Source organism: Battus philenor, unplaced genomic scaffold (assembly GCF_028537555.1).
Source record: "Battus philenor isolate CCGP_79_NKW_IND1 unplaced genomic scaffold, ilBatPhil1.0.hap1 SCAF_1, whole genome shotgun sequence".
NCBI classification, from domain to species: domain Eukaryota; kingdom Metazoa; phylum Arthropoda; class Insecta; order Lepidoptera; family Papilionidae; genus Battus; species Battus philenor.
The window spans coordinates 19,007,017-19,017,860 of NW_027181661.1; the positions used below are offsets into that span (position 1 = coordinate 19,007,017).

General features: G+C 38.5%; 1 protein-coding gene across 1 annotated transcript; it reads left to right on the forward strand.

Annotated features, from left to right (window-relative positions):
- Positions 1-6,606: 6,606 nt before the first annotated feature.
- LOC137920062 (uncharacterized) lies at positions 6,607-8,467 on the forward strand. Its single transcript, XM_068763297.1, has 2 exons — positions 6,607-6,657; positions 7,793-8,467. Exons 1-2 carry the CDS (start codon positions 6,607-6,609, stop codon positions 8,465-8,467), a joined length of 726 nt encoding a protein of 241 aa, XP_068619398.1.
- Positions 8,468-10,844: the final 2,377 nt, after the last annotated feature.

Sequence of the window (10,844 nt, forward strand, 5' to 3'; positions counted from 1 at the left end):
TAATTATTATTTAAAAGATTATTTCTTAATTTTTTTAAAAAGTGGGGCACATCCAACATTGCAAATATCTTTATCCCACCCAATAAGAAACATGGGGCGTCAACTGTTGCTCCTAACTTTTTTAAGACACTAATCTTAGCCCTTCCCTGGTCACAGATAATACTTTTTGGAAGCGAGCCACATTCGAAAAGTTTTTGTAAAAAAGCTTCAAACCAGATGGAGCTCGGCTTTAAAGATCTTTTCCTCTAGATTTAGACTTGTTTATTTGTAAATATAAATCACACTACACATTGCGTGCTATATTCCCATACGACTTTTCTTCTACAAACTCCTCTTATCGCTTTTTTCAAGTGATTCTGAGAAGTGCTCGAACCGTCGCGAGCACGCGTCTCATACTCTTGTTTGACACAAAACTTGCCGACATTTCTTGTGTATATCTCTCAGTAATTTTACAATATTGCAGAAACGTGCATGTCTCAAAAAGTTGCGCAAAAATAACCCAATTCATCGTAATCGCTAATAAACTTGAATGTCTACCGAGTGATATACTAGAATTACTATGTCCCCCGAGACCCCTCTCGACACTCCACGCTGTGGGGACAGCGGAGTGTAAAGAGTCGCAATATTAGTTAGGAATATACTTTTACGAACTGCAGGATCAAACAGTCGTTCAACTATAGTTTTTCTATGAGAAGCTTTATTACAGACATATATAAATGTAAATAAATTAATTTATAAAACCCTTAAATATATATAATAACCCTTAAATATAAATGTAAGCCTTAACAATATAACAAAATAACTGCTACACATTGCAACACGCTAGGATCATCATAAACAGTTTAATTTTAGATACAATTCAAGTTCGTAAAGCATGATCAATAACAATAATTATGATCAAATCTTTACATTTTGACTTTTTATTTACCTTACAATTCCTAGCAATTTTTAATACGTTGGTAATTTGCTTTAAATCTTACGGCAGTTGTATAACTTGTATATCAATTCTATGAATGTTATATAGAACAGTAGATTTGATGATTTGAAATTTACATTTATAAATATTTTACTGTTCTTATAAAATTTATTTGTTGCTTTTTATGTTCCTGTGGTTGGCAGCACTGACCAAACAATATTGTCACTGTGCGCCATCTAGCACACGCACAGATGTTTGATAGTGACAGTTACTCTGTGCAGGTTAGTAAGGAATTAAACAAATCTTGTTGCTACATCTCTATAGGTGGCGAATTGAAAATGAAACCTGATTTAAATGGTTAAACATCACTCGTTTATGACGAATTTATAATAACAAGGTGCCATTTATGTCTAAATGCATATGCCTTCTACAAAAGTTAGAAAAGAAGGGAAAAAAAAAATTCATTTTCTAAAATGGGGTGAGTAGCGACATCAGTCGCAGTTCGTTCGTCGCTAAAAGTAAAACGCATGGAGCTAACTAACCACGCCCCGGGTAAACAAATATATTGGACACGCCATAATAATTTTAAGCCTGGCATAGAGATGGATAGAGGTTATACAAATTTATCGTTGCGTTTTGAGAATATAATATATTGTTGGAATCAGTCAATGTTGGTACTCCTTAATTTAAATCAATAAAACCAAAGGGCTTTATTAATCGCATTTAAATATACACATATTTACAAAATTAATTAGAAATAAAATTAGGCGAATTCCACTACATTACAAAACTATGATATATAAATTTCAAAAATGATTTGGCTCAGAGTAAATAATTAATTCTCACATTCCATAAAATTGGGGTTCTGCGCTATCTTTTAGTAATTACTTTGAGCATGTTGTCTTGTTGACATTTACATACACCGCGAGTTTGCGGAGACAAGGCACAGATGGCGCTAAGCCGGAGCCTAATCTTAGTATCAATGTTCGAGGCCTCCCTCGGAAGCCCTGGCTCAAGCCATTATATACTAATTTGTTACCTCTTTCTCTCGTGAAAAGGCGTAAGGACGCCTGGAATAGAGCGTGGACATGGACAAGGGGACAGTTTTCGCTAAGCATTACGACTCAAGGGCCGAATTTCGACTTGGTCATTTGCTATCGCCTAAAGTAAATGTTTGCAGTAATGGAAATCGCTATCAGCAGTTTTTTTGGAGCTTAATGTATTTATTTGTGTTTACTTGCAAAGATAGCTTATGCAGCATTATATTCAAGTCAGTTCAATAATTGTAGTACTGAAAAATAATTCCAAACAGATTTTAAGATATTTGAAAAAAAAAGCTAAAGAATAAGTTTTGAAATATTTTAACAATAATACAAAAGGTTATTCCATTTGAATTTTTTAACATTTGTTTCTTTATGTTGTGTTGTTTTGTGTTGTTTTATCTTAGTGCACACCACTTGATAGTATAATATAGGGTTATAGATTATGTGTTAAATCTCTCAAATATGTGAATTTATGTGTCATTTGGGAAAAAATAATGTACTGTACATTTAACCCTAAAATCAACAGTTTCAGACTTGATGAAGATAAAATAGAGAGAAAAAGCATTGTAACTAATTAGATTACAACAATACAAATTAAATTGAATTATTGTTTGCTGTCTAACTCTGCAGTTGGCTTAGACAAAACTAATGTTATTTAGTATCGCGAATACCGTGTCGTCTTTTGTCTTTTGTAGAAGAATTTTGCAGATGTAGCTATCCAGAAGTAAAGATAAGCTTGTTAAGTTTAGTGTAGAAAACATGGTGATGTTACATGGTTTGTATATATATGACTATCTGTTCTAAGTGCGCAGGATAACAATAAATTTAAGAAAAATAGCAATTTACACTAAGTTAGCGCTAGTATTGTTAGAAATAAGGAGAAGCTTATAACAAGCCTGTCCCTAGGCTTCATAAAACAAGTAACACAACATTTCCTTGTAATGTCTCTGAATTATCATAAAATAGATTTAAACAAAAACTTTCCACTCTGTGCAAAAATCAATGGCTTCAGAAATATTCAGGTTATGGAACTTAATAAAAATATAATAAGAAAAAGTGTGTTCAAAATTTGCATATTAAAATTAGTTTGTGTTAACAAGCTGTCTTCCAGTTGGCACTGCCAAAATTGACTGGCCTCTTACATTCCAATAGAAAAAACAAATTAATGTAACTCATTTCAGAATATTCACCACACAGTGATTGGTAACAGGCGTGAAAGCTTTTTACGCCTGTAGGAGACGCTCGCGTGGAGCCAGCACGCGCTGCGTGGGCGCACGTGAAACTACCTCTTCCACGAGGACGTAGCTGTTACGACCAGAGCACACCCCACCCTTTGCCATGCACTGTGCTATCGCCTGCGGACAGTTTAGAAGCTGATGTCTCGTAATCTTCTACATTTAATAATCATGTCAGCCTTGAAATTGTTATTAAATAAAACAAAATAAAAATACATTATAAAAATCAAATTTTACCAGGAAAGTAGATGAGGAAATAAGGATGATGTGTGAAAGAAATATGAAGTTCGTACGTTCCACAATACCAATCGTTAAAAATGAGCATGGTATGAAAGATCAACATAACAAGACAAACTTAACAAATGTGCCGCGGATGTAAGCGGTATCTGTTGTCCGCTGCTCGCATCACACTACCCACAGTCCATTTCTTGCTGTCGTCGATGTGTTCCGTAGCACTATTCATTAAAAATGAGCATGGTATGAAAGATCAACATACCTTGACAAATTTAACGAATGGGCCTCGGATGTAAGCGGTATCTGTTATCCGCTGCTCGCATCACACTACCCACAGTCCATTTGTTGCTGTCGTCGATATGTTCCGTAGCACTATTCATTAAAAATGAGCATGGTATGAAAGATCAACATACCTTGACAAATTTAACGAATGGGCCTCGGATGTAAGCGGTATCTGTTATCCGCTGCTCGCATCACACTACCCACAGTCCATTTCTTGCTGTCGTCGATATGTTCCGTAGCACTATTCATTAAAAATGAGCATGGTATGAAAGATCAACATACCTTGACAAATTTAACGAATGGGCCTCGGATGTAAGCGGTATCTGTTATCCGCTGCTCGCATCACACTACCCACAGTCCATTTGTTGCTGTCGTCGATATGTTCCGTAGCACTATTCATTAAAAATGAGCATGGTATGAAAGATCAACATACCTTGACAAATTTAACGAATGGGCCTCGGATGTAAGCGGTATCTGTTATCCGCTGCTCGCATCACACTACCCACAGTCCATTTCTTGCTGTCGTCGATATGTTCCGTAGCACTATTCATTAAAAATGAGCATGGTATGAAAGATCAACATACCTTGACAAATTTAACGAATGGGCCTCGGATGTAAGCGGTATCTGTTATCCGCTGCTCGCATCACACTACCCACAGTCCATTTCTTGCTGTCGTCGATATGTTCCGTAGCACTATTCATTAAAAATGAGCATGGTATGAAAGATCAACATACCTTGACAAATTTAACGAATGGGCCTCGGATGTAAGCGGTATCTGTTATCCGCTGCTCGCATCACACTACCCACAGTCCATTTGTTGCTGTCGTCGATATGTTCCGTAGCACTATTCATTAAAAATGAGCATGGTATGAAAGATCAACATACCTTGACAAATTTAACGAATGGGCCTCGGATGTAAGCGGTATCTGTTATCCGCTGCTCGCATCACACTACCCACAGTCCATTTCTTGCTGTCGTCGATATGTTCCGTAGCACTATTCATTAAAAATGAGCATGGTATGAAAGATCAACATACCTTGACAAATTTAACGAATGGGCCTCGGATGTAAGCGGTATCTGTTATCCGCTGCTCGCATCACACTACCCACAGTCCATTTCTTGCTGTCGTCGATATGTTCCGTAGCACTATTCATTAAAAATGAGCATGGTATGAAAGATCAACATACCTTGACAAATTTAACGAATGGGCCTCGGATGTAAGCGGTATCTGTTATCCGCTGCTCGCATCACACTACCCACAGTCCATTTGTTGCTGTCGTCGATATGTTCCGTAGCACTATTCATTAAAAATGAGCATGGTATGAAAGATCAACATACCTTGACAAATTTAACGAATGGGCCTCGGATGTAAGCGGTATCTGTTATCCGCTGCTCGCATCACACTACCCACAGTCCATTTCTTGCTGTCGTCGATATGTTCCGTAGCACTATTCATTAAAAATGAGCATGGTATGAAAGATCAACATACCTTGACAAATTTAACGAATGGGCCTCGGATGTAAGCGGTATCTGTTATCCGCTGCTCGCATCACACTACCCACAGTCCATTTCTTGCTGTCGTCGATATGTTCCGTAGCACTATTCATTAAAAATGAGCATGGTATGAAAGATCAACATACCTTGACAAATTTAACGAATGGGCCTCGGATGTAAGCGGTATCTGTTATCCGCTGCTCGCATCACACTACCCACAGTCCATTTCTTGCTGTCGTCGATATGTTCCGTAGCACTATTCATTAAAAATGAGCATGGTATGAAAGATCAACATACCTTGACAAATTTAACGAATGGGCCTCGGATGTAAGCGGTATCTGTTGTCCGCTGCTCGCATCACACTACCCACAGTCCATTTCTTGCTGTCGTCGATATGTTCCGTAGCACTATTCATTAAAAATGAGCATGGTATGAAAGATCAACATACCTTGACAAATTTAACGAATGGGCCTCGGATGTAAGCGGTATCTGTTGTCCGCTGCTCGCATCACACTACCCACAGTCCATTTCTTGCTGTCGTCGATATGTTCCGTAGCACTATTCATTAAAAATGAGCATGGTATGAAAGATCAACATACCTTGACAAATTTAACGAATGGGCCTCGGATGTAAGCGGTATCTGTTATCCGCTGCTCGCATCACACTACCCACAGTCCATTTCTTGCTGTCGTCGATATGTTCCGTAGCACTATTCATTAAAAATGAGCATGGTATGAAAGATCAACATACCTTGACAAATTTAACGAATGGGCCTCGGATGTAAGCGGTATCTGTTATCCGCTGCTCGCATCACACTACCCACAGTCCATTTCTTGCTGTCGTCGATATGTTCCGTAGCACTATTCATTAAAAATGAGCATGGTATGAAAGATCAACATACCTTGACAAATTTAACGAATGGGCCTCGGATGTAAGCGGTATCTGTTATCCGCTGCTCGCATCACACTACCCACAGTCCAATTCTTGCTGTCGTCGATATGTTCCGTAGCACTATTCATTAAAAATGAGCATGGTATGAAAGATCAACATACCTTGACAAATTTAACGAATGGGCCGCGGACGTCAGATGTGGTCATTGCCCGACGCTCGTTGCTCACTGCACGTTGCCCACAGATTGTGTCTCTATATAGTAAAGACGTATAGCGGTACTCTTTGCTAATAATGGCATCGATACGCGACAAAGACACGCCACCGCCACTTTCATAACTTAAACGCGGATGTTTGATCCTGTTACCAGGTGCTCGCTGTTTGCAGTCGCCGATATATACATCGCTCCCATTCGCGAAAGTGGCTGCGTTATGAGAGAAAAACACTTTACGACCACCTTCACAATAACAATATACTGCTTTATACTTGCATACTTGCCTTTAATCAACAACAATGGCCTGTTCAGGTTTACATAAGTTGTTCGACGAGCCGGCAGCAGAAAAAGTAAGTCAATAAATCGCACTTGATGTTCAGATTCTTCAAACTACCTTCTAATAACTACGCTTCCCTTGAGGGGAGTGAGTGCCACGCGTCGGGCTACAGATGTTATCATCCGATTTCTAATCCGCGTGTCCTGACCGCAGACACTTAGCGAAGAGAGAATACCTGCCTTGTTGACAGACGAAGCGCTTCGAGTAACGTCTGAATTGCAACAAAACACCGCATTGACAAACGCAGTAACGAATCTCTTATACGCCGCATGACTGTGTGAAACTAAACTAAACTAATTATCTGTTTATATCGTTTAGTTTGCATATTTTTGCAACGGTAAGTGGAATCTATAAGTCAGTACGAATCCTAAGTATACTGTAATGCCATAAAATAAAGATGCCGCCTCAGATATTAAACGCAATAAAACGCTGGTTGTTTTTGTTGGTCAATATCTAAATATTTTTCAGTCTGTAACTGTACCATCTAAACTACGTCCCCAGAAAACTGCTTTGTGCGAAACATTCGACTGAAAATAACATTTGTTTGAAAAATGTTTTTGTTCAAAATAATAAAACGATTGGTAAAAAACAATTCTCAGTAAATTAACAAAACTTACTGGAAATTAGTGGCAATTTTATTTTTGTGTATTTTGGATCTAATTAGTTTACCTATGCGGTCGAGTTCCTCATACAGCGCATTTTCCCGGCCCTAAAATTTTCAACAACGCTATTGGCAACACACGGACCCTTCTGTTCTGTACGCAAATATTCCATGAAGCTGTAAAACCCCCCTGGGCTAACAGCACTAACATCTTCAGAAACAACAGTAGTATCCGGAACAAGAAAGAGCGGAAATGAATACCCACAACCGGTTGTCATTCGAAATCGATGAAGACGTGGTTTCCACACGATGATGTTGATGGTAAGCATTGACGATATATTACATATATATTTTATTGCTGAAAATCACTAAGATGTATACTTGTTACAAATGTAAGGGACAATCAACCGATGGTGCTAAATGTTGTGTATGTTGTAAATTTTATGACTTTCCATGCTCTGAGATCTCTGAGAATGGATATCGAAACTGGGTCAAGAGCGTCAGAAATTGTGGAGGTGCATGTCGTATGTCTCCAACAATACTTTAGTATTTTGGAGATGGTGCTTTAGTACCATCCAATGCTGAGCTTATGGAGCAGCTCAAAGTAATTGTTGAGCAACAAAAATCTACGACTGCGGCGTTGGCGCCGTTAGAGGCTCTCGTCGCAGATGTAACGGAGTTGAATACGTCGTTTGCATACCGCGATGCCAAAATTCAAGAAATTGAGGGTAAAGTCACTAAACTCGAAGAGTCGAATAAGAAGATTTCAATCTTGAGCGATGCTATTGTCCAGATCAGTCTAGAAATCTTAGACAAAGAACAACGCTCACGTTTCAAAAATTTCGAAGTGAAAGGTGTTCCATACCAAAAAAACGAAAATATCTTTGACATTTTGAACAAGATTGCTACTCGCTGCGACATTCGTATCACTGAAGATCAAATTAGTTTTTATACGAGAGTCCGGCATCGCAGCCGGGCGGGAGAGAAACCAATAATAGTAGGCCTCTCCAACCGCTGTGTGAAAGACAATTTTGTCGCTGCTGCACGAGCCCGTAAAGGTATTGATGCTTCAGGACTTGGTTTTAAGAACACGTCAGCTAAAATTTACGCGAATGACCATCTTACACCTGATAATAAGTATCGATTAAATAAGACAAAGATTGTTGCTAAACAAAATAATTTTCGATATCTCTGGTTCAACAAGTGTCGTATCTATGAATGAAAAGACGACACTTCGGAACTGATTATTCTAAAAACCGAAAAAGATTTAAGGAAGATACACTAAATATTATTTTAGCAATATTTAAAAGTTTGAGGACCAAAGGAACTAAATCACGAGGGCCCTCGCACTCTTTTGTTTGCCTTTTCGATTTGCGCCTTATTCCGTTGAAAGCCGCCGGGCAATTAGTTAATTCTATTGCCAATCACTTAATGGTCAATTTGTCCTTTGATACCCACTTGCGTATTGTCTCGTTCGGTCCCTGCCGCTGTCATCACTTTTATTATTTTTTCGATCTATCTGCATAAAGGTAATACCTTTGCTCATTTTTAAATCCCCTTGATATTTTCGGATATTTTTAACATCCAAGGAGTCATTATAATACTGCAGAATTATGTATATACTATCAAAACACTATAATATAGGCCTGCGTTATAAAAGAAAATTATTCTATAGAAATATACTTATGAAATCATATGACGTTATATTGATCACTGGGACGTGGTTATTGCAGTGGAATATCAGATAATGAACTGTTTGGCAATAGGTACGTAGTATTCCACCGTGATCGTGACTATGAACGTACTAAACAATCAAACGGGGGGAGGGGGGTAGTCCTTATTGCGGTGCACCGCGACCTGGCCGCAGCGGCCGGGCCCGAGTGGAGAAGCTCTGCGGAAGACATATGGGTAACTGTAGTTATAAACTCGCGTATAAATAATGGAGCACGGCTAAGTAGAATTAATTTCCTTTCTGTCTACATTTGCAATGAAAATGTAGGTTTGTCAGCTGAATTACAGTTTTATAATTTCTTAATTTTTCTGGAAATCTGTTAGATGTTGCACTTTGTAACACAGATAATATTTTCATAATTTTAATCAGCCAAACATACTATGGAATACATTAAATAATAGTTTTAATCTTACCCCATCTAACTTTGGTGTCACTCGATGTCATTTCATTGTTACTACGAATTCACGTGACTTGTCCTCATACAATTACGTAAGTAACTGCAATGACCGTGTACTCGATTTAGTCCTAGCCAATAGCCACATGTCTGTCAGTTCGCGTTCTAATCCGTTGGTACCGGAGGATCAACACCATAGATCACTTCAAATTAGTTTATTACAATTATTGAAGGTAAGCCGTCAACCCACAAAAATACTTTTATAACTCTGGGGACTATGTTAGTATCCGCATGAAACTTGACATAGACTGGGCGGATAATCTGAAGGACAACAATATTCAGCATTGCGTTGATCTTTTTTACCCTGAAATAAATAGCCTCTTTTCTGATCATGCCCCGTCTAAAATTCAGAATATATGGTAATTTAACAGATCGGCAAACGTTTGAATTCTTTTCAATAATAGCTGAAAAGCTGGAGGCTACCTGCCATAATGGTTACTTAAATACTATTGAAAATGCTATACCATCCGATCGTATATCTTTTTGGTCATTCATAAGATCTAAAACCAAAACTCATGCTGCATTGACCGTGTAAGGCGATCAAACTGCGAGCTCTGGTGAAGATATTTGCAACTATTCCTCCGACTGCTTCCAATCTCAGTTCCTCACTGCTACTTACTGCTAGCGATGAGAGTAGTGGCACTGTTAAATATCTTACTGTAGCGGGTTCTCAATGCGGCCCAGCTGTGACTACATCTCACATTGGAACGATTAAAGTGAATGAGGTTGACGCGCTTCAACATCTCAAATCGTTAGACATTACCAAATCAGCTGGGTCTGACAATGTTTCGCCAATATTTATCACTAATAGTGCCGCGACTCTCGCATACCCATTAACACTGATATACCAGAAATCCATTCACAGCAGAATAATCCCTGACCTGTGGAAATTTGCATCTATCACGCCGTTTTATAATAAAGGTTCAAAAAACGTAATTGAAAACTATCGGCGGATATCAAAGTTGTGATATTTGCGAAGGTCTTTGAGCGCATTGTCTACGGTCAAAGGTACTCTGCATTATCACCGTGCTTCTCCGAGTAGCAACGTGGTTTCTTGAAAGGTTGCTGAACAATATCTAATCTTGTGCTCTTCAATAAATTCGTATCGAAGTGTACGGATGGAGGTCAGGTGGACCGTATCTATACTGACTACAGCAAAGCCTTTGATCGAATAAACCATGCTGTTCTTCTTGAGGAACTGCATAAAGCTGGCATCCACGGTGACTTGTACAGATGGCACACGTCGTATATCACAAAAAGGTAACAAGCAGTTGTCGCCCAAGGTTATGTCCACAAGGATATTTCTTAGGACCATTACTGTTTGTTATATTTATAAACGATATTCGGGCGTATGGTCGACATCTAAAATATTTCTATTTGCGGATGACATGAAAATTGCTTATAATACCAATA